Source organism: Pelophylax lessonae (genome assembly GCF_965119305.1).
Source record: "Pelophylax lessonae genome assembly, chromosome: 2".
NCBI lineage: Eukaryota > Metazoa > Chordata > Amphibia > Anura > Ranidae > Pelophylax > Pelophylax lessonae.
The window spans coordinates 118,656,817-118,682,237 of record NC_138769.1 but is presented as its reverse complement, the minus strand read 5'-3'; the positions used below and the strand labels follow the sequence as shown (position 1 = coordinate 118,682,237).

Below are 25,421 nucleotides of genomic sequence, written 5' to 3'. Positions count from 1 at the left end.
CTAAACTAATTAGGGGATTGGAGGACCTTGACTATGAAGAGCGTCTACAATCGCTCGATTTATTCTCCCTGGAGAAGAGACGTCTGAGGGGGGACATGATGGCAATTTATAAATATCTTAATGGGGATCCCAGCTTAGAAAAAAATCTGTTCATTCGAAGGGATTGCATGAGGACTCGAGGGCATACGATGCGATTAGAGGAGAAGCGTTTTAACCTCAGGCAACGCGGGGGGTTCTTTACTGTTAGGGCAACAAGATTGTGGAATTCTCTACCACAAGAGGTGGTTTCTGCGGGTAGTATGGTGGCTTTCAAAAGACTCTTAGACTTACATCTCAAGGATCAGAACATTCAGGGGTATGGGAGATGATTACAGCCACACACACCTACACAGGTTGAACTAGATGGACTATTGTCTTTTTTCAACCTCACCTACTATGTAACTATGTAAGAAATATTGACAGGATGGTTGTACAGAAGTCAACAATTGGTAGATCAACTTCTGTACATTCATTGTCCACTTTTATTTTTTGATCCACGTATGACCGGCTTAAGGGCAGATTGGTTTAAAAATGCATGAACCTACAATGTACCACAGAAGCCTTGGTATCTTTAGCCCTTTGCTAGGACTGACAACATACACATCTAGTTTACAACTGATAATGAAAATCTGCTAGCACTGTACGGATGGGGTTCATTAGAATAAACTCCACAGCCCCTCCTTAACATTACATACAAATGGAAGGCTAAGTAAGATTTTTCAGCAAAGAAAAGGGTAAGCAGCAATCTTTAAATATACATTCACCGGCCACTTCGTTATATACGCCTGTTCAACTGCCTGGTAACACAAATTGCTCATCATCCAATCACATGGCAGCAAATCAATGCGTTTAGGAATCTAGACGTGGTTAAGACAACTTGCTGAAGTTCAAATTGAGCATCAGAATCGGTAGGAAAGGAGATCTAAGTGACTTTGAACATGGCATGGTTGTTGGTGCCAGATGGGCTGGTCTGAGCTGATCTACTGGGATTTTCACGCACAACCGTCTCTAAGCTTTACAGAGAATGGTCTCAAAAAGAGAAAAAATCCAGTGAGTGCAAGCTGTGTGGACGAAAATGCCTTGTTGATGTCAGAGGAGAATGAGCAGACTAGTTCGAGATGATAGAAATTCAACCATAACTCAAATAACCATACGTTACAACCAAGGTTTGGAGAATACAGTTTCTGAACGCACAACATATTGAACCTTGAAGCAGATGGGTTACAGCAGCAGAAGACCGCACCAGGTGCCACTCCTGTCAGCTAAGAACAGGAAACTGAGGCTACAATTCGCACAGGCTCACCAAAATTGGACAATGGAAGATTGGAAAAATGTTGCCTGGAGTCTCTATTTTCAGCTGCAACATTCATAGTAGGGTCAGAATTTGGCGTAAACGATATGAAAGCATGGATCATCCTGCCTTGTATCAACCGTTCAGGCTGGTGGTGGTTGTGTAATGGTGTAGGGAATATTTTCTTGGCACACTTTGGGCCCCTTCGTACCAACTGAGCATTGTTTAAAGTGGTTGTAAAGTCAGAAGGTTTTTTTATCTTAATGCATTCTATGTTTAGGGTGTAACATGAAACATTGTCAGCATGCTCAGCCCTCCTCCCCACCCCATCCTTTTTTGGGATCATGGGGTTCTTCTCCCCAGTAGCATCCTGTAATTTGGGTTTTGTTTTTGTTTTTTTAAATGGTTTGCAGAGCTGCGCACAGCTGTGTCATTCATTCACAGAAAGATATGAATGAAAAGTCCCACTTGCAGTCGCGGCAGAGGAACTTTTAGTTCTCAATTCAGCACAATTGCAGTGACATCACATTGATGGAGTAGTCCATCCATACATCTCCAGTTACTGAAGGTGTATAACTCCGTACGGACCAGGGACTGGAGGAAGAGTCTACAGAAGACAGAGCGTTGCACCAGTGATCCACTGGTCAAGGGTGTAATGCTTTGCAGGTTTAAATGCAAAAAAAAAAAAATATATATATATATATGTAGCAAGGTTTCCAGGCCTATGGCCTGATATGGGTCTGCCATTAGTTCCGGTAATCTCTCCAGCCCATGTGAGCTGCGACCCTGGGTGTGAAAACTGAAGAAGCAACAACTCCGGCTTCTTTGTTTGTGGGTTTTATTGGAATAAAGGGGATGGGAGAAGGGAATGAGTGGGATACTCCTTGAGGCTTGAACTAATTACAATTGGGACTTTACTTCTGAAATAACCGTTGGCGCTTCCTTGATGCCTGCCAACGCTCACTGACACTGAGAACACTCTGTAGAACAGAAGAAGTGCTGAATCCTCGACTTATAGTCCAGAAGATCCAAGACTAAGAACTGTAGAACTACTGACACTGTTGTACTGTGAAAGTCACTGAATATTTTCCCCCGCCTGGCACAGTTTGAGGTAGTATGTAGTAGAACTCTGTATAGCTGTCACTGTAACTGGCACACTCTGTACAATTCAGGGCCCAAACTGCAGGTGCCCCCTTTGACCTTGAACTCTTCAGGGTGCACTGACTATGTACCCCCTCTGTAGCTTCGGGGTCCTCAACCTAGGTACCCCCTTTACAGCTAGCGGACACTGGATCCCAGAACCTCTTCCGGAGTGGTCCCCTCTAACTTCAGGCAGACCCCCAGGGGCAATCCTCAGTACTCACGACCTGTGTAGGCTTTCCTGGGACTGGACCCCTCTCTCTCTCTCCGCAGGCTCTCGGCACACCGGATCCCCTCAGCTCAACTCAGCACTCTCTGGATTCTCAGGCGACACCTCGAGATATCCACCTTCCTCAGACAGGAGGAGAGACAGCCGCACTCTGCTCCTACCAAAGACACCGTGCCATGCACTTCCCCCCAAACTTATACCCACTCCCAGAATCCCTTGCAGCATAATCTGCCTTCTGGGGTAGTTACAAGCTGGGATGTGTCCCCTGATTTGGCTTCCCACACTGCCCTATGAGAAGTCTCTCACAGGAGCCAATGAGAATACTTCTCCCCTCAGCAGGCACATCTGGAAGCCCTGACACCCTGACTAGATAAATCACAGCCCTGCTGTTAGGCAGACAAGGCCCACTATACATTTTACCTAGCACCTACCTGTAGAGTGCTACATATATATGTAACTCCACATTTTTGCAAAACAGGTGTTAATATTGACCTTTTATTTTTTTGCGAAGAGTAGGCTTGTTCTTTAACTGCTTGCCGACCGCCGCAAGTAGATTTACTGCGGCGGTCAGCCCCTGCCAGGCAGAGTGACGTTAATTAACGTCACTAGCCTGGGAGGGTCTGGGGAGCGAGCGCGCGCCCGCGGAGGCGCGCTCCCGCTCCCGCGCGGTCACGCACCCCCCCGCGCGTGTGACCAGCGGACCCGATGTCCGCCGGCCACTCGGCGATCGTCGGGGGAAGAGGGAGAATGTCAGGCAGCTTGTGTAAACAAGCTGCCTGTCATTCTCCTCGCTGTAAAGACACTGATTACACGGATCTAGTATGTAGATCCGTTGATCAGTGTCCTTACAGCTAGAGCCACAGCCAATCACAGTAAGAATCATGCCCCTAGGGACACACACAGCCCCTCCCTCCCAAATAAAGTTAACCCCTTCACTGCCAGTGTATTTTTACAGTAACAGTGCATATGTATAGCACTGATTACTGTAGAAATGTCACTGGTAACCCCAAAAGTGTCAAAAATGTCAGTCAAGGGTCCGATCTGCCTGCCGCAATGTCGCAGTACCGCAAAAAAAATCGCAGATCGCCGCCATTACGCGTTAAAAAAAAAAACAACAAAAATGACAAAAATCTTTCCCTTTGTTAGTAAACGCGATAACTTTTGCGCAAACCAATCAAAATACGCTTTTTGCGATTTTTTTTACCAAACATAGGTAGGATAAAACAAATTGGCCAAAAATGTTAAAAAATTTTGATTTTTACATTTTTTTGGGGGGGAATTTCATATAAAAAAATGTGAAAAATATTGTTATTTTTGCAAAATTGTCGCTCTTTTTTTGTTTATAGCGCGTGATCAAAAAATCGCACAGGTGATCAAATACCACCAAAAGAAAGCTCTGTTTGTGGGAAAAAAAGGACGTCAAATTTGTTTAGGTACAGCGTCGCACGACCGCGCAATTGTCCGTTAAAGTCACGCAGTGCCAAATCGCAAAATACCCCCTGGTCTTTTAGCAGGAAAATCCTCCGGGGCTTAAGTGGTTAAGGAATTTTCCTTTTGAACACATTTTTAGATAGAAAGGAGGTTCCTGTAGTTCTTTCCAGTATGTTATCAGTCAAATTTTGAAGACTTCAGTAAACATTGGTGACCTGTCACAGTGGCAGCTTTAGATGATTTGGGTAAGCTGGGTATACACTGACCAAAAATCGTCTGAAAGCGTTCGGTCAGGTGGGAACCAGTTGATATTTGGCCCGTGTGTACAGCTCCTTGTTGGACAGAAGCTGATCTCCCGACTGGCTTCTGTGAAACGAGCATGCTGGAAAACCAGCATCCGATCAGTGCTGGCAGCCATTGGCACTAATCAATGTGTTCTGGAAGGGGGCAGTCCCCCTGTCAGAATACAATAGCTCAGCGGATGTGTTAATTCGGCGATCTAAGTTGTGTTCTTTTTTTTTGTTCAGCCTGCTGGGTTGAGCAAAAAAAAAAAACTTCCCGTGTGTACCCAGCATTAGATTGTAAGCTCCTCTGGCAGCACGACCCTGTGGGGTATAAGCCAGTGTGCTTTGTGAAGGCAGAAGCAATGTTCTAGTAAACACAGAATAAATATTTTATTTGTTAATAAGGGCTGGTTCACACCTGAATCATGCAGAAGTACAGTCCGTGTTCCTGTGCGATTCATTGCCGTGTGATTTTGCTGCTCATTCATTTTGAATAGACTGCAAATTGCACGGGAGCACACACAAAAGTAGTGCATGCAGTATTCAAAAACAATGTGACCTGGTGCAAGTGAATGCACTGCATTTGAGGTGCTGGTAAGAATGTATTGGCACCCATAGCAGATTGCAAAGTCTGTGCGTTTTAAATGCGGTGCAAGAAACACGTGCAGAATCTGCCTTTCGCACTCCGCGTTCTGACTCGAGTCAAAAATCAAATGTTCTGTTGATTGAAAAATGATAATGGCGCTCACGATTGTGACATAATTTATTTAAAAAAAAATAAATAAAAATCCAGCACGTTGGATCAGGCACTTTTCATTGCGGCACGAAAATCGCATCTGGCACACTAATGATGTGAAAAACGAACAACCTGACGATCGACAAGAATTTTCTTTCAATTTGCAACTCGACTGTAGCCTGCTTAAGAGCAAATGTTATGATCTGGCTCATTATTATCATTCGTTATTTTGTATCAGTTTTGCTAAAGCTATTTTTTCCTTTAGATTTACCAAAACCATAAAATATGAGGTCAGACCCAAACACTTTCAATTTGTATGCAATCAGGCAGGCCCTTGCACTACATAGTTGAAGGTAAAGCCTCGTACACATGCAACGATTGTTGGCCGACCGATCGGCCAACTTTTGTCCAGTGTTGTTGTGTTGGTTGAAATGTGCTCTAGACTGCACACACATTTTTTCGGCCAACAACAACCCAACTTCAGAAGTGATGTCATGTGCTGGTTTACTTTCTGTGTGTTTTTTCTTCTCTGAGCATGCCCAGTCTTGCTCATCTGATTTTTGTCTGCCGAAATCTGTACTGACTGACGAACAATCGGCCGTTCTGTTGACAGCCAACAAAAATTTTATAGCCTGCACACCAGATTTTGTTCAACCGAAAAGTCGCAGTCAGTTGTCGGAAGCATCATACTAACAAGCCGACAAACGGCCGATCGGACGTTGGCCGAAAATTCACGGCCAACAATCGTTGCGTGTGTACGAGGCTTAAATCTAAAGAAAATCTACCAACAAAGGTTGTATAGTGTGTATCCAGTAGTGATTGACCGATATAGTTTTTTTACCACCGATATTTTGGTCATCGGGTTTCGGTATCTGCCGATATATTTTTTTTTAATGTCTACAAGTACTGGGGTGGAGGGATCTGGGGGTCTAAAAGACCCCAAACCCCTCCTCTGCACTTATGCATTCAAAACGCCAAGTTTGGGTGTTTTGAATGCTGTAAGTTTTTTTTAATTTGGCACCGCCAATACCTGGAAGTGATGTCATGTCATGAAATCACTTCCGGGTACACGGTGGCGCCAAATTCAAAGAAATGGAGACCCGAGTCAGACGGCGGCGGTGAAGGTAGTATTCCCGGGTCTCCCGGTGGGATGGGAGACCCGGGCGAGCCGTGGGAGGGAAGGGACGTCCCCTCCCGCTCCTTGGAATGACAGCCGAGCGGATTCTCAGCCGCATCGGTTGTCATTACAAGACAGCCGACCGTCGGCTATGGACACCAGTACCGGGGTGATGCCTCTAGCTGCAGGCATCACTCCGGTACAAGCACTTTCCCGAAATATCGGTAAATAAAAAGCCGATTCCGATATATCGGGGAAAGTCCATATCGGCCCTCGATATATCGGCTTTGCTGATAATCAGTTGATCTCTAGTATCCAGCTTAAGTTAGTGATACGTTTAAAGGGATTCCCCTTCTGAACACAATGTTTGTAAATTTGCAGAACAGTTTCTGGCTTCAATTTAGTTCCTTCTAGTACATTATCATTTAAACTTTGAACAATTCAGTAAACATTGGTGACCTGTCAGTGGCTGCTATAGATGACCAGTCTTGGGTTAGATTGTAAGCTCCTTTGGCAGCACAGGCTGGTGGGAATAGGATTGTGTACTCTGTGAAGAAGGCAGCAATGTTGTAATAAACATATTTTTATTTTATTTATAAATTAGATTAAAAGGCTTGATCTTGCTCTGTAGTTTTCATTATTTTATATCCATTTTTCTCAGTGAAGTTTTCTTTTCTTGGCGTAGTATCCAAATAGTTAAGACGTGGAGGGGGAGAGCTGGGCGGGGGGAGGAGGGGTATGGAGAACAGAGAGGGCTGCCTTCTGAATCCCCTTATGTCAGGCTGCACTCACTTCCACGGATCCAGCCTGGACAGGGTTGTCTGTACGCCTGTGCTCTATTTCTTCATGGGAAGCTGTGCTGTGATCTCACTACAGGCAGAATACCTGATCACTGGTTTGTTCTTGTGCAAGAAAGGATTAGTGGAGTGTGCATGAGGAATGAGGAGTGACAGCTACGCAGAGAGCATTAACCTGGTGGGTGGGAGACAGGGAACGGGTGGCTGTGTGCAGGTGTCGGAGGAGGTAAGACACTTTCTGTGACACACAGCAGTAAGGAACAAAGGAGAGCACCCTACCTGCACAGAGCCATGACGGAGGTGATCATGCAGACAGACTGCAACTTGAACTCTGTTTGTGAACACCTGGAGCACTGCTGTCTGGAAAGGTTACAGGATGCTGGGGCTAAACGGCCCTCCAACACTGGGGCCCGGCTCTGGGGACGAGTACGCAACAAGCTTCTCAGACAAAAGGTAATGGCCTTGTTTTATCAACTTTGTAGAAATGTCTGTTTAATGAATCCACATGTTCAGGATTAGAGAATATGGCAGAAAACATAGCCGTTATGATGGGTGAATGTAGTCGCCCATAGCAATCAGTGTAAACTATTGGTTCTTTACTGACTGCTGTGTGTTACTTTAAATTTTATACATCACCTTTGTTGTCTTCTTCAAACTAGTCACACACACACACACGGATTTGATTACATATAAGAAGCCTTGGACTATAATCGCATCACCTGACCATTCAGTGTATGTCGGTGATCTCCCCATTGAGGCAGTACCACGCTGTGCCAGGTTATCACTGTCAGCCTCTGCAGCATCAGCAGACACAAATATTAACATGGTCAAATCCTTCAAACTTGCTGCATCTCATGCTAGGTCAGTATTCAAGCTTGTCATATGTGATCATTTACACAGTAAGATTTTCTATAACTGCACCACCGTGATCTTTACCGTGCAACATTCTCCAATAATGACAGTCTTTAGCGGATAAAACCAGGCGTACATAGCATGATGAAGAATCCCAGAGATTTCATTTGGAAACCGTGAGATTACTTCCAATCAGGCTAGGCTCTGAATCGGGTAAGATGATCTGAGCTGTAATTCTGTTTCCTAATACAAGCTATGGCAACCAGTTCTTCTACCGCCAAATGTCCTGGCTTTTATACACTTGTGGTTTCAGATCTTCCTCCCGCAGGAAATACAGACCCAAACACTTGACTTTGGTTAGATCTCATTCCCCCTGCTAGTTGAGTAAATTAAATAATGCCTCCTTGTGCTTGACAAGGTGAGCCCCAGACAGATGGCGCAGTGAGAGCGCGCAGTACAGCTCGCCCGGGTAATGCATTGTAGCTTTTATTTCACAGCACATTGAAAGCTGCAGTGCTCAGCATACAAACCATTCAGTATAAAGAAAGCTAAAAATCAGGTGCTATTTTTCCATTTTTATAACCAGAAGCAGGTTTTGTTGTCTGTGGGATGTGCTGATTCCCAGATGTATGTCAGGAATCTGTGCCAACCTATTTGCATACATTGTGGTTCATTTACGAAAAACTGGAGCAAAGAGAAAAAAATAAAAAGGGCCTTTCCTAGTTCTATCCAGTAAGAAGCCAACTTCAATTATACAGCCTTTATTGGAGTATTAAAAACATTTGCACAACACTGGGAATAAATAAATGGGTAACACCTTAACTTTAGTTCCTGTTTAAGCATAATTCAGCCTTATTGTTTTGCATATGCATAGGGATTGGCTCATCTGGGAATAGTCTTGCTTACCTGCCTTCCTTTTATGGCTTCTTATATTGCATTCGTATTTTTCTGTTATCAGTGTGCTATGTTTATATGACCTATATGTTCTCGTTATGTTTGACCCCTTTGCATCTGAATTGTGTTGCACTAATTATTACCATCCAGAGCTGCAAAAGGCTAAAATGTGATCATTCGCATAATCCTTAATATCATGTACAGCTCTTCCCTTTGTTGTTATTGGATGCCATGATTGACGGAAACAAAGTATATAACATAGCCAGATACAGTTGTAGATGTCCGTGCAGCTGCTGAAACATATGAAATGTTAAGCCATTGAGAACTATGAATACAGAGGACTAATGTTGCATGGTTACCATTCAGCATCTGAGAATAAGGGGGGTATGGTTTTCATTTCAGATTGTAGTGACTTTGGTATCAGGAGGGTATTCTGCCATTCAGCAAAGCAGAATCTATACAGTATCACATTGCATTCAGCCAGCAGCCAGATGTGCCAACACAGAGCTCCTCTATTGATGAACTGCCTGGAGTAATCCTTAATTGTTAGGTTACTCCAGCAAGAGAACTGGTCATTGTGTCTGAACATAGCTCAGTTCTTCACTAATGGGGGCAGACGCCAGCTGGTGTGATGGGCATCTGTTCTGAGAATCTGTGGTATGGTCAGACATGTGTGCCACCCCATTCAGGGAAATCCTTGAAATGTTGGACTTGTGCCACAAATGTCAGGCATGTAAAGCCTAGCCCCCCCAACACACGTGGATAATCCCTTTTATGTGGAGGGCAGCTGAAAGAGGCATGTCGTATGCATTCTACCAAGGCTCAAATTTGCCCCCCCCCCCCCCATAGCTTTTGGATTGACTTGCTAATACACTTTTATTTTGTCTGTAAAACATTTCAACTGTTCATTCTCAATGCAATTACAATAGGACTATCTTTTCTGTAAAAAAAAAAAAAAAAAATGTTCCTTATGGAATCCACATGCCTTTTAGCATCAGGCACATGTGGAGGAACTGAAAAATTGGCACCAATGTGAGGAATATGTCATAGCTGAGCAGATCTGCACCAGGTATAAAAAACAAGTGATGTAATAGTATGAGACTGTTGCTTTGTTGCCATCTATTATAAAAGCAGAAAAAGTGTCTGCCATTTTTTGTTTTAGGTTGAAAAATGAAAGCTGGCATTGAATTGATTGTGATGGCCAACACATTTGCATTTCTTTTCCACTAAATAATGTAAAGAACAGCATTATCATTTTTTTTATTACTAGCATTTATATAGCACCAACAATTTACACATTGCTTTACATATTGTGCATTCAAATCATTCCCTGCATTCAAGGAGCTTGCAAACTAAGGTCCATAAGTCACATTCATACATACACATACTAGGGCCAATTTAGACAATGATCAATTAACCTACCAGCATGTCTTTTAGAGTGTAGGAGGAAACCGGAGTACCTGGAGGAAACCCGCACAAGGGAGAGCGTGCAAACTCCATGCAGTGTTCTGGTTGGGACTCTAGTGCTGTAAGGCAGGAGTGCTAACTACTGAACCACGGTGCTGTCAGTATATCCGTTTGTTCTGGCTCCGGTATTTTACTGATCACTCCGCAATAAACTGTTATCGGAGTACTCACAGATAACAGCACCATACCAAATAAACCCTTTACCTTTCTTCTGATTGGCTGCAATGTTTGCCTTTTAACTGATCTGATTGGATGACTGACTTTTAGAATTGTAGCTTATACGATGAGTTAACTGTCCATAAATAATGTGTAATGTGACATTTTTATTGGCCTAGAAGAGTGGAGATTGATATAATGTGAATTAAAAACACATTTCTTACCATTTTTTCTTTCTTTTGGTTCAGTATTGGTAATAGAATGTTTGTCTTTTGACTGAAGAGATAAAAACCAATCAATGTAGAACATTGTGATTTTGGAGCAGCATTTCACTGCAGACAAAAGAAGGAATGTATTAATCACGCTATAATCTTGTAGCAAATCTCTCTGCTCCTGATTTGCAATGCGGCACAATTGATAAAGCTCCATAAAATCCGTCTCACTGTTCATTTTTTTTCTGCCTTACTGTATGACAAGATTGATAAATCTGTCCCAATGAACGTTTGCAGGTCATTAATCTGAACTACAGTTACAGTGAATAGCATGTTGTCCAATGCAAGTGAAGCTATAAATTGACTGATTGCTCTCCGTCCAGGTGCTAACACTACACTGCCCTGACAGTCACAGACACGCCCCTTCACTCTTTGTACTGCAATGGAAGCTTTGTGGCTTTTCCCTGCATCAGTAATGGGCTCTTTTTATTTATTTTGTTTTTTAAATCTTGTATCTCACATTTTTTTTTCATAAGGCAGTAATAGGAGAGTGTACAGCTGACCAGCATAAGCACTGTGATAATTCAGCTGTCATTTACTAAACCCACCTGGAATGTGCACAAGTGGTTTACTCTAGTTCCGCTTTTGTATGCCATGTTTAAATGGCTTATACTCTGCATTTGTTTTTTTTAATAAATGAATGCCCAAAAACTGTCACACAGACTCATCATTAGTACATTCGCTTACAGCATCAGAGACTCGATGCCTAACCTCTCTAACTCTTTAACCAAACACTAACCCTGTAATCTCAACACTAATCCCCCTTGTAACCCCAATACTAACAATCCACCTTGTAACCCCAACATTAATCCATGCCTAACACTAATCATCCCTGTAGCCCCAACACTAACACTCATGCTCTCTGTAACCCAAACATTAGCCCTTACTATAACATTAATCCTCCCTGTAACCCTAACACCAATACTCCATTTTACCCCAATCTGCTCTATAACCCTAGTATCAACTCTAACACTAATGCACTCTGTAAAACTAGCACTAAACCTCCCTTTACACTAATCCTCCCTGTAACTTCAACTCTGTGCTTCCTGTAAAACCAACACAAATCCTCCCTGTAACACTATCACTAATTCTCCCTGTAACCCCAACACTGATCCTCCCTGTGACCCCAACACTAATCCTCCCTGTGACCCCAACACTAATCCTTACCATAACAATAAAGCTAATCCTCCCTGGAACCGCAACACTAATGCTCCCTGTAACACTTGCACTTATCCTTCCTATAACAATAAAACAAATCCTTCCTTTAACCCCAACAATAATCTTCCCTGTAACTCTAGCACTAATTCCCCATGTAACCCCAACACTAATCCTTCCCTTAACAATAAAACAAATCCTCCCTGTAACCCCAACACTAATCTTCCCTGTAACACTAGCACTAATTTTCCATGTAACCCCAACACTAATCCTTCCCCTAACGCTATGACTTATTCTCCATGTAACCCCAACACAAATCCTGCCTGTAACCCAAACACTAATCCTTCCCATAACACTAAAACAAATCCTCTCTGTAACACTAATTCTCCCTGTAACCCCAACACAAATCCTCCAAGTAACACTATCACTAATCCTTCCCGTAACAATAAAAAAAAGAATCCTCCCTGTAACACTAATTCTCCCTGTAAACCCAACACTAATCCTTCCCGTAACACTATCACTAATTCTCCACGTAACCCCAACACTAATCCTCCCTGTAACCCCAACACATATCCATCCCGTAACACTAAAGCGAATCCTCCCTGTAACCCCAGCAATAATTCTCTCTGTAAAATAACGTATCTTCCCTGTAACCCCAACACTAATCCTCCCTGTAACCCCAACACTAATCCTCCCTGTAACTCCAACACATATCCATCCCGTAACACTAAAGCGAATCCTCCCTGTAACCCCAACACTAATCCTCCCTGTAACCCCAACACTAATCCTCCCTGTAAGCCCAACACTAATCCTCCCTGTAAGCCCAACACTAATCCTCCCTGTAAGCCCAACACTAATCCTCCCTGTAAACCCAACACTAATCCTCCCTGTTACCCCAACACTAATCCTCCCTGTAACCCCAACACTAATCCGCCCTGTAACCCCAACACTAATCCGCCCTGTAACCCCAACACTAATCTGCCCTGTAACCCCAACACCAATCCGCCCTGTAACCCCAACACTAATCTGCCCTGTAACCCCAACACCAATCCTCCCTGTAACCCCATCTCTAATCCTACCCAGGACCCCAACACAAATCCTCCTGGTGGTAACCCTACCTTTAACCTTCCCTGTAACCCAAACTAAAAGTACCATTTCTCCCTATTTTAAACCTAACCCCTTGTATGTATATATATATATATATATATATATATATATATATATAAATATATCCCTCTGCACCATTATATACTATGCCAAAGACCACAGTTCCTGTACCAAAGGATACAAGAGCCAGGATCCAGCTTTTTTTGCTGATTGTGTATTTCCACAGAAGAGTTTAGAGAATGAGATTAGAGTTTGTGTTACCTATATATTACCCAGTTGGAATGCCACTGCCTCATTGAGTCAGGAGTTATTCATATGCTGTGTATACACAGAGAAAGTGACACTACGGCCGGCCGACAGTGTCAAGGACAGGCAGACTAGAGTGAATCATTGTGAACTATTAGTGGCTGTCTGGAAGTGTCGCTGGTATTTTGCATGAATCACACATCAGAAAGGGACGCCAATGTGTTTTCTCTTTCCAGTACCAGGCTCCGTTTCCTTTTAACCATCTGCTGGTTATTTGAGAAGAGGAATGACCTGGGGGAGCTGTCACTAGGCATGTCACAATTGCCTGGAGTATGTGCTTTAATTGGTGTAATTTACATAGTCTTGTACAGCCTGCTGCAGCATCTGCGTTAACCCTTTCCTTGTGTTCAGTAATTTAATCAGTAATGTCTTTAGAACGATTGGCCTATTGACCAATAGTTGTCACTAAATAGTAAACTTATATACAGTTGTAGTTTTTGGGGGCTTTAGAAGGTAACTGAACATCCTGACATTACCAGAAAGCTGGTCACTTGCATGCAGTTCACAAGAGAAGATCCCTAACTAAAAAACAACTAATATAGGACTTTATAGGTACCACACCATAAACTTTTCATAAATGATTCAACTTTATTCAAAACATTCAATAAAAGTTATTTTTCGAAAAAAGCCTCTGAGGGGCTGGACAAAAAAAGGTTTTGCATGTTGCAGGTTATTGCACAGAAATAATATCCTTACTGAGGAAGCAGCTCTGTCTCACGAAACGCGTAGAACATGGGTGTCCAACCTTTTGGCTTCTCTGGGCCACATTGAGTGTAGAGAAATTTTCTTTAACTATAGTTAAGGTATATAAGTAATAAAATGCCGCCGCGCCCTTCCCGTGCCGCCACACCCCCCCCCCCCCCCCGCACTAATTTAACACAACCAGAGGATGATCAAATGAAATGGAATCAGTATACAGAGGTTTACTTCTTATGAGAGATATTAAAGGAACACTCTAACCACCATGACCACTTCAGTGATTTGAAGTGGTCATGGTGGTTGGAATCAGAAACACTGCACATGCTCGCCTCCCCCCCCCCCCCCCCCCCGAGGCAGCCTCCCGAGGCAGCCTCTGCCTACCGTTCGTTGGAAGCCACTGTGTCCACCCGACCCGATTCCTTCCTCACCAGCAAAAAAAAAAATTGTCAGGGGGCAGTGGGCCGCATTGCCTGGGGTTCCGGGCCGCAGGTTGGACATACTTGTGTGTTGGAATCCTATTGGTTGCTTTTTGTTCAGGGAGCTTCTTGTTTGCAATGTACTGACTGTAAAGAAAGTGGTGCTAGTAAATCCAGTAGACAGTTGAGGGAGACAGATCCTCCAGTGCTCCTTCTCTCCTAACTTTCTCTTTTATGCTCCAAAAACACATTTTGGAATTGTAGGTAGATACCAGGGAATTGACTCACCCACGTGCTGCTTGTATCCCCTGCAGACCCCATAGACCATATCTGTGTGAGAAGAGTAAATGATTAAAGAGGAAGTAAACCCTCCTCAGGAAGTTGTACCTATAGGTAAGCCTATATTAAGGCTTACCTATAGTTACTGTAAATATCTCCTAAACATGCACCATTTAGGAGATATTTACCTTTAATGCAGCCAGTGACGTCACTGGCGCATGCGCTCTGAAGGAACGGCAGATCGTGCCGTTCCTTCAGAGCCCCGTGCCGTGACCGTCGGCTCCCGCGTGCGTGCGCGGGAGTGACGTCACCGCGGCCCTGGCCAATCAGATGGCCGGATGCCGCGATCCCGGAAGACGGGCGACTATACATGTCGCCCGTCATACAGGTAAGCGGACGGCACGACGGGGGCTCGTTCTAAGGTAAGTATTTCATAATGAGCTAGTATGCGATGCATACTAGCTCATTATGGGTTTCTCTTTCAGGATGTAAAGAAGATAAAACATTTTTTTCTCGGTGTACAACCTCTTTAAGGCCATTGGTAGACACTTGAAGTATGAATGAAACATAGGTTTTGAGAAGACTAGACATTTTAATGTTAATAATTAAGTAGCTATATGATTAAGAAGAAACCTGGCATGTGAATGTACTCCTAGGATCCGTATAAGTCACCTGAAATTTCCTGTGTAAAATATCTATGAATCTGATTAGGTGCAGCAACAATGCACTATATATGAAACAATTAGAATAGGTTTACATTTGTTAGCTGCAATAAGGCATTCAAAATTGCGCACATTGTGAGTACATTTTTTTGTGTTTTGGTGTAGCTTGATTTTAAAGAGTCATTCTCTTCTTTTGTGCATTTTTTGTGCATATGGCAGCCCATTGAAATGAATGGGCTGCCCTAAACAAAACACCTGAAATGCACAAGAATGCATTCCGTGCACCATCACACCCGCGAAGGTGTGACTGAAACTTTAAGGCTTTTAAGTTGCATCTCCAACTACACGCTATCAATTATATATATATATATAGTGTGTGTGTGTGTGTACACTCACCGGCTACTTTATTTGGTACACCTGTTCAATTGCTTGGTAACACAAATTGCTAATCAGCCAATCACATGGCAGCAACTCAATGCATTTAGGCATCTAGATGTGGTGAAGATGACTTTCTAAAGTTCAAACCAAGTATAAGACTGGGGAAGAAAGGGGATTTAAGTAACTTTGAACGTGGCATGGTTGTTGGTGCCAGATGGGCTGGTCTGAGTATTTCAAAAACTGCTGATCTACTGGGACCTTCATGCACAACCATCTCTAGGGTTTGCAGAGAATGGTCCGAAAAAGAGAAAATACCCAGTGAGCGGCAGTTGTGTGGAAAAAAATGCCTTGTTGATGTCAGAGGAGAATGGGCAGAGATGGTTTGAGATGATAGAAAGGCAACAGTAAAGCAAATAATCACTTGTTACAACCAAGATATGCAGAATACTTTCTCTGAGCGCACAAAACATCGAACCTTGAAGCAGATGGGGTACAGCAGCAGAAGACCACACTGGGTGCCACTCCTGTCAGCTAAGAACAGGAAACTGAGGATACAATAGATTGAAGATTGGAAAACTGTTGCCTGGTCTGATCAGCCTCCATTTCAGCTGTGACATTCAGATGGTAGGGTCAGATTTGGGCATAAGCAACATGAAAGCCTGGATCCATCCTGCCTTTTATCAACGGTTTAGGCTGGTGGTGTAATGGTGTGGGGGATATTTTCTTGGCACACTTTGGACCCCTTAGTACTAATTGAGCATTGTTTAAACGCCACGGTCACATACGGACATGCAACCCAGCTTCTCCGGAAACAAAACTGCGATCTTTCTTTCTTCACGTGTGCCTGTTTGGATCCTTGGCAGATCGTTGCTGACTGCACTGGTTTTAGTTTAAGGGACGCACGCTACTTTAATTTAAAGGGACACACACTACTGACTCCCTTTTAGTTTAGGAGTCCCTTGATTAAGGTGAGCGAGCAAGCATCTTATTGGTGGAGGAATTGTCACGCATATTGTGTGTTTCTGGATCCCTTTTTCCCACACGTGGAGCTCTCCTGCTCCTGCCTGAGCTTTGTGGTTCAACTTGTGATTGTGTAGACTCTCTATATATTATATGTGACTTTTAGATTGGACTGTTTTTGCGCTGCACTTCCTTTTTATTTTTAAATGCCACGGCCTACCTTAGTATTGTTGCTGACCATGTCCATCCCTTTATGACTACAGTGTACCCATCTTCTGATGGATACTTCTTTCACGATAATGCACCATGTCACAAAGCTCAAATCATCTCACCACTGGTTTCTTGAACGTTACCATGAGTTCACTGTACAATGGCCTCCACACCAGATCTCAATCCAATAGAGCACCTTTGGGATGTGAAGGAATGGGAGATTCACATCATGGATGTGCAGCCAACAAATCTGCAGCAACTGCGTGATCCTATCATGTCAGTATGGACCAAAATCTCTGAGGAATGTTGCCAACATTCTGTTGAATCTATGCCATGAAGAATTAAGGCAGTTCTGAAGGAAAAAGGGGGTTCAACCCGGTATAGCAAGGTGTTCCTAATAAAGATGCTGGCGAGTGTATATGGAAGTGTAATTGTGTATATAGTTTATAAGTATGCATGTGCATGAAGTTGGCCATATTTGGTCATAAGATACAAAAAAAGCTGTCAATGTACTCAGCCTGAATGAAGACAATGCAGTCTCTATGGCCACTAGAGAAAGAATCTACAATTGATGTAATAATTAATGTGTTCTAACAATAGAGAATGACTTGCAGGTAAACAAGTACAGTTATTACAGAATGTATACTCCCAGAATAAGCAATACATTTCAGACAGAATATAAAAGTTTATACTTATCAGTATATAATATGTAAATGTTAGCAATGAACAGAGCTCTGAATATGTGCCATTAGCTATATATAGTATATGTTATTATATGTATGAGTGCAGCTCTGGAGAAAAGTGGTGGCTGTAGGAATGTTGATGTACCCTGTACACAAGTGGTGCTGGAGAATTACCAATTAGTGCCTGCATTGTTCTTCAATGGGCTTAGCAGACAGGAAGACATCTGTATATGTACATTTTATTTCTATAAGCCATGTTTAAAGTATGTTTCATACTGTCACTTCCATTTGTAAAACGCATACAAGCATTATCAATGTTATTCTAAAGCTATCTACAAATATTTAAGACCTGGTAAACTAATAATGGATGATCCCACCTCCCTTCTTTCCAAAACTGGCCATACATACTTTGATTGTACAGTTGGTGTTCACTTTCCTATATATTTACTAAACACCTTGTAGCACAAGGACCTTCCTAATCAATCACATCATTCTACATACACTTACTGGGTGTGATTTAGCTGTGGGCTCTCATTGCTGGCCCTGAAACATTCTGGGGTTTATTGGTGGAGGTCATCATCGCTGGTGCTGAAACATTCTGGGGTTTATGCTGGAGGTTATCTTTGCTGGTGCTAAAAGGTTCTGTGATTTATTGCTGGAGGTTATCATTGCTGGCCCTGACACTTGCTTGGGTTTATTGCTGGAGGTTATCTTTGCTGGCCCTGACACTTGCAGGGGGTTATTGCTGGAGGTTATCATTGCTGACCCTGACACTTGCAGGGGGTTATTGCTGGAGGTGATCATTGCTGACCCTGACACTTGCAGGGGGTTATTGCTGGAGGTGATCATTGCTGACCCTGACACTTGCAGGGCGTTATTGCTGGAGGTAATCATTGCTGGCGCTGAAACTTCCTGGGGGTTATTGCTGGAGGTTATCATTGCTGGCCCTGACACTTGCTAGGATTATTGCTGGAGGTTATCATTGCTGGCCCAGACACTTGCAGGGGGTTATTGCTGGTCCCTACACATGCTGAGCGTTAATATTTCTGACACTGGGGCACAGTCTCTTCAGTGTATCACCAGGCCCTAATTTGTATAAACCCTAGCAAAGCAAAGGGTAAAGGATGGGGCACACCACAAGCCAAATACTCTTAAGCAACACCCACTTTTATGACCTTGCGTAATTTTTGTGCATGCCCATGTGGGCGGCATGCATAGTGGTTTGTGTAGTTTTTGTGCATGCCCATGTGGGTGGCACGCATAGTGGTTCACAATTTTTTTCTCACTCCCTGCAGGGCAGGTGGTAGTTGGCACAACATTTTTTACATCTCAATCCCTTAAAGATGTCACCGCTAATCCATTTCAAATGTTGGTACTTGCTGACCAACCAAGTAAGATACTTACTTCTGAAGACTGCACACTTTACACTCTTTAAATGCTTAAAATGGGCTACAATCTGCGTTCCTTTTAAACTGGGAATTGTTTCTATGTAACGTTGCATCTTTCATACATGGAATTTAGGGCACAGGCACTTAGCTCTCCCACATATACTCCAAAGCATAGCACCGCCCCCCTCCCCTAAAAAAAAAATAATAATAAAATAATTTGCCTGGAACTGTTTTTTTCTGCACCACACTGTGAATATAGCCTAACATGATACGGGGGAGAAGCTGCTTTGCCTTTTTTTATCTTCCAATATCATCAGAGTGTATACACTCTGTTATCAAAGTACGCGTATCCGGCCTTAGCCATGTTTTTCTACATTTCCGCTGATGATTAAACGTCTAATTGTAATAATGTGTAGTGTGTGTGCTGTAACAATTGCATTTGACCATCCTATCCAGCTCATTAAGCTGTATTTCCTTCATTGTACTGACAATTGCCTGGATAATTAGAAACATGCAGAAGGCATCAGTTTCCTTGTCAGGTCTGCTGTGTATGCAGGGTGTAAGAGTTTCCATGGACCATCATACTGCTAGTTGGAATGTTAGGGCTATCACAATATGCTACAATAAAAAAAGGCAGAGGGAGACAATAACTTGACACACAGTGCCTTGCGAAAGTATTCGGCCCCTTGAACTTTGCAACCTTTTGCCACATTTCAGGCTTCAAACATAAAGTTATAAAACTGTAATTGTTTGTGAAGAATCAACAACAAGTGGGACACAATCATGAAGTAGAACGAAATTTATTGGATATTTCAAACTTTAACAAATAAAAAACTGAAAAATTGGGCGTGCAAAATTATTCAGCCCCTTTACTTTCAGTGCAGCAAACTCTCTCCAGAAGTTCAGTGAGGATCTCTGAATGATCCAATGTTGACCTAAATGACTAATGATGATAAATAGAATCCACCTGTGTGTAATCAAGTCTCCGTATAAATGCACCTGCACTGTGATAGTCTCAGAGGTTCGTTTAAAGCTCAGAGAGCATCATGAAGAACAAGGAACACACCAGGCAGGTCCGAGATACTGTTGTGGAGAAGTTTAAAGCCGGGTTTGGATACAAAAAGATTTCCCAAGCTTTAAACATCCCAAGGAGCACTGTCCAAGTGATAATATTGAAATGGAAGGAGTATCAGACCACTGCAAATCTACGAAGACCTGGCCGTCCCTCTAAACTTTCAGCTCATACAAGGAGAAGACTGATCAGAGATGCAGCCAAGAGGCCCATGATCACTCGGGATGAACTGCAGAGATCTACAGCTGAGGTGGGAGACTCTGTCCATAGGACAACAATCTGTCATATACTGCACAAATCTGGCCTTTATGGAAGAGTGGCAAGAAGAAAGCCATTTCTTAAAGATATCCATAAAAAGTGTCATTTAAAGTTTGCCACAAGCCACCTGGGAGACACACCAAACATGTGGAAGAAGGTGCTCTGGCCAGATGAAACCAAAATCAAACTTTTTGGCAACAATGCAAAATGTTATGTTTGGCGTAAAAGCAACACAGCTCATTACCCTGAACACACCATCCCCGCTGTCAAACATGGTGGTGGCAGCATCATGGTTTGGGCCTGCTTTTCTTCAGCAGGGACAGGGAAGATGGTTAAAATTGATGGGAAGATGGATGGAGCCAAATACAGGACCATTCTGGAAGAAAACCTGATGGAGTCTGCAAAAGACCTGAGACTGGGACGGAGATTTGTCTTCCAACAAGACAATGATCCAAAACATAAAGCAAAATCTACAATGGAATGGTTGACAAATAAACATATCCAGGTGTTAGAATGGCCAAGTCAAAGTCCAGGCCTGAATCCAATCGAGAATCTGTGGAAAGAACTGAAAACTGCTGTTCACAAACGCTCTCCATCCAACCTCACTGAGCTCGAGCTGTTTTGCAAGGAGGAATGGGCAAAAATTTCAGTCTCTCGATGTGCAACACTGATAGAGACATACCCCAAGCGACTTACAGCTGTAATCGCAGCAAAAGGTGGCGCTACAAAGTATTAACTTAAGGGGGCTGAATAATTTTGCACGCCCAATTTTTCAGTTTTTTATTTGTTAAAGTTTGAAATATCCAATAAATTTCTACTTCATGATTGTGTCCCACTTGTTGTTGATTCTTCACAAAAAATTACAGTTTTATATCTTTATGTTTGAAGCCTGAAATGTGGCAAAAGTTCGCAAAGTTCAAGGGGGCCGAATACTTTCGCAAGGCACTGTACTGCCCCAAGATTCTAGTAGAAGATGAAATAATGCTTTTCTCTGATTCACCATTCCAGCCAGACGTAGGGCTCTGCTATGACTCAGCCATCTATATAGGAGCTCTTTCATCACTTGACAGTGAAATAAGTTATTGCTTTCTTTTTTCCATGGGTAAGCAAGAAGTTATTGCTTGCAGAATAAACCTATGCAAAACAATACATACAAATTTGTGTTAAGTCGTGATACGCCAGGTGCCTGTACTGACACCCGGCTCAGCCTCTGAGAGCCTGTCCGACCGCTCCTCGACCCCTCCACAGCCCAGCACTCCAATGAGAGGGGAGGGAGCAGAGAGTAGTGACTGACAGTCAGCAGCTCTCTGCTCGGGGAGCTGTTAGAACTGAGCAATCGGCAGTGTTCAATCGCTCAGTTCTCAGTGTAGAGGCGCTGGGGGACAGATGCAGCATCCACCTATGCAAGTATACATTGGGCAAAAAGCCAAACCCCATACTTCTCTTTTAATAAATAGCTGGAAATCTGGTTCCTGTAATTAAGGAGGTAGACTCCTTCCAGTGGTCTGTCACATGACCACTGCCAAGGCTTCTTGCTGGTCTCTGCTGTAGGATGTTGACTTGACGAACATCAGCCTCCTCTGCATCAGCAGAGACAAAGGAATTGATCATGTGAAAATTTCTGGGTGTTGGTCTAAAATATGATAGACTACTTTATGGGTAAAGTCACCAGCACTGCGATCTCACAGCCAATATTTCTGCCTCTGTTTCCACTCACTGCTTGTAAAATACATCTAAAACCTAGCGTGGGCAGTGGTAACATCTTGTAATAGTCACAACATTCTGGGACATCTCTGGGAATCCAAACACAAAGATTTCTGAACCAAAGTTCCCCAGAGATTAAAAAAAAAGAAAAGTTTGCAGCCACAGGTTTACCAAAAACTGATATTCAGTGCCTATTTTCACAAGTTATTCCTATTCTTGCTCTACTAGTTATAGTAAGCCATTGATGTGGAATAAGCGCGCAGCTGTTGCTGATGCAGATTCTTGCTAAGGCCAATGAAGTGTTTTTTTTTTACCTTAAAGCATTCCTCTCATTAAGGTAAAAAATGTTTAGTCATCCGTATCCCCCGTTTCACCCCTTTACCTGAGCCCTTCATTCGATCCATCATTGTACCTGTCTGCAGCTCTTCTCTCCCTCTTCCTGGTCTTGCAGGCTTTGCTAATCCTGCGGGAGGTATTGGCTGCTACTTCTGTCAATCAAAGTCAGTGACGGGGGGTGGGCGGAGTCCCGCTGTCTGTGTCTATAGACGCAGGCAGCGAGGCTTGAGAGCTAGCCTGCATGAGTGCCCCCATAGATAGCAGGCTTTCTATGGGGGCACTGGCCGGAGGGGCGGTGCGCCAACGAGGACCCGAGAAGAGAAGGTTCATGGTCGGTCTGTACAATTACTTTGCACAAAGCAGGTAAGTATAAACCTATTTATTAAAAACAAAATAATAATCTGTAAATATCCACTTTGTCATGCATGGTAGCTCCAGCTCAAACAGTGGAATAGTTGTGTATTCCCGGTGTAGCACAGCATGTGTCATGTACATGTCCTATTCTATTAGAGCTGTGAATTGCCTGTATATAGATGAATGGATGTCATCAGCTGGTCATTTACTTTAAGGCATTCCTCTCTCCTGTCTTCTGATCTTCAATGTCTCCATTGTGCGATCCATTCTTGGAGGGAGGTAAAGAAAGGTCTGCTGGTGCTGCATTAAAGATCCCTAGCTCATGACCCTGTTCAGCTGAATTGCACTTACTTGAGCTTGTTAGTTGTACATGCAGAACATTTTCAGTGCAATATCGTGTACACATCTCTTTGATGTTGTTCTGGATGGGGGACTCTTGGCTATTTGCTCTCATGGACGTACCCTGGAGACTAAAGATGAAATGCGAGAGGATAATTCGATTCCGCTCTGTTCCTCCACATAATTACATCAGACAGGATCTCTAAATGATGTTTGATACTGAAGGAAATACTTCGAAAAAAATGGCTCAGGTTTGGTGTAGCAATGAAGACTTTGTTACCACTTTTTAGAAGCTGGGTTGCATCAGATCTATATTTTTTAGCTTTGTTACATGCAAGAATAGGTTCCTGCAGTAGATTATTTCAAGCAGTATTAAACCCAAAATCAAAAATGAAACTAATATTGCAGTTTACCAATCATTAAATATAGAAAAGTGCAGCGCTAAATTAGAGAGAACTATGACAGCTCCCAATACAAGAGATAAAGTGCATATATATCCAAATCAATGGAAAAAAAGCAATCAAAAAATTCATATAAAAGTCATGGTTTGTGGCTGCATTTGTTTTCTTTTTTAAGGCATTGTTTCTGTTTTCAACTATGATCTGGCCAGTAACACACCACCTCTATTAGAGTGCCCTCACTCTGGATGAAGGCGCACAGGGGGCACACTTGGACTGGAGCAGTCGGGGGGGGGCAAATTTAAGCCAAACTCCAGCTAAGACTTTATAAGATGTTACAGCAAACAGTTGAATTTATTTTGGGATAAAGGTTTTACATAGATAAAAGCTGATCATTGTGCGCACCCTTGCTAGTGTTAAGTGGTTTGTCTTAGCTCTGTTCTTCTGGAGAGCTTATTCTTTTGAAAAACAGGCTTACTGTTTCAATCACCAGATGGAAGCCTAAAAAAGAACAAATGCAGCTACCACCTCTAAGAACTGGTAAGCTGCAATATAATACATTTTGTTTTTGGGTTTATTACCGGGTTAACCAGTTCCTATAGTCAAATGATGTCCAAGCAGGACCACTCTAGATCCAGGTGGACCTCATATGACTTCCTCCCCAGAACACGTCTCTTATGGGCCCCACATGCCGTGCTGCGGCGCAATCTGTCAATGGACACCGCGGGTGACAGATCAGTATACTGGCTCGCTGCCAGTACCATGTGATCACTGTGATCAATCACAGCAGGTCACATGACAATTGTACACAATGGATGGCTTCCATTCATGCCATTTTATTGTGTACTATTTTGTTGATCTCCTTAATTGGTCACAGTGATCACATGGTACAGACAGGGCCAATCACAGCCCATCTGTACCATGTGATTAGTTGTGGCCAATCACAGCTAATTACAAAAGTAAACACTGAATCAATTGAAATCATATTGAAATATGAAAAAGAAAGCGGATGCCTCCGGTACAGTAACTCATAACCCATTGTCCCCCGGTGGTGAACTACCATTCATCTGTTAAACATGTTGTTGCCCCATTTCCTTACTACATGAGATAACCAGCGGTTTTGTTTTTGTGATTTTAAGATGTAAGTGGTTTTCCACAAGATTTTAATTAAAGGTGGTTTTTATGAGTTACTGTACCATTGGAGGTATCTGTTCTTCCTTTTTCATATTTCAATTATACGTTGAGTGGAGAAAAACTGTGAAGCATAAAGAATGATAAAGAACGATTATTTAAATAAAAAAGCAATTTGTGACTACCATGAGAGTGGAAGGCAGGGCGCTCTGGTGAGTGGCTTTCTTTTAGGGTGAGGGATCAGTTGAGCGCAGAGAGATGGTGTTTTGTGGATGAAGAGAAGATTTGGAAGCCCTGTTTTTTACACAATATTTTTGGTGGACTTTATATACAAATAAGGGACAGGTTTTGTTTTGTTTTTTTGTTCTTTAAGTTTCATCACAGCGCTACTTTTAAGTGAATATTCATTTACATTTGGATAGTTTTAATTTGTTAATATAATAAGGTGGCAGCAGTGAGAGTTAATTCACATTTTTTTTCTGTATATGTCTATAGATAGATGGATAGATAGATTTACATAGGTATTTTTTTTACACACTTCATGTTTGTTATGTAACCTCATAGTGGGGGGGGGGGGGGAGACTTTGTTTTAATTATTTGATTTTTTTTTACTTTGTACTGCCAATCGGTTGTTTTTTGTATTTAAACTTTACAGTAGAACTTAGCAGTGCCTTTTACATATGGGGCTCTCCAACTGTAGGAAAATAGGTTATAGTATTTAGTGGTTTAAGCATTGATTTAATTTAAACAATATCCTGATTTTAACTGTTTTGTTTTTGGCTTATTACTGCTGGTTTGTGCAGTGCTTCTTTTTGCCTTGTATATATGGTTCATCTGCAATCTATTGCCTAACATCTACACCTAATATCAGGGGGTATAGT

The 25,421-nt window shown here is 42.6% G+C and overlaps 1 protein-coding gene across 7 annotated transcripts in view; it reads left to right on the top strand.

Annotated features, from left to right (window-relative positions):
• Positions 1 to 25,421, top strand: part of ABR (ABR activator of RhoGEF and GTPase) — a 716,822-nt gene that overhangs the window by 673,996 nt on the left and 17,405 nt on the right. The window contains exon 1 of one of the 7 annotated variants that reach the window (XM_082247585.1): positions 7,038 to 7,517. The exons of the other annotated variants lie outside the window; for them this stretch is intronic. Coding sequence (XP_082103711.1) covers positions 7,356 to 7,517 — 162 coding nt within the window. The 5' untranslated portion in view covers positions 7,038 to 7,355. Of the gene's footprint in view, positions 1 to 7,037; positions 7,518 to 25,421 lie in introns of those variants that run through there. 7 annotated transcript variants of the gene reach the window in all.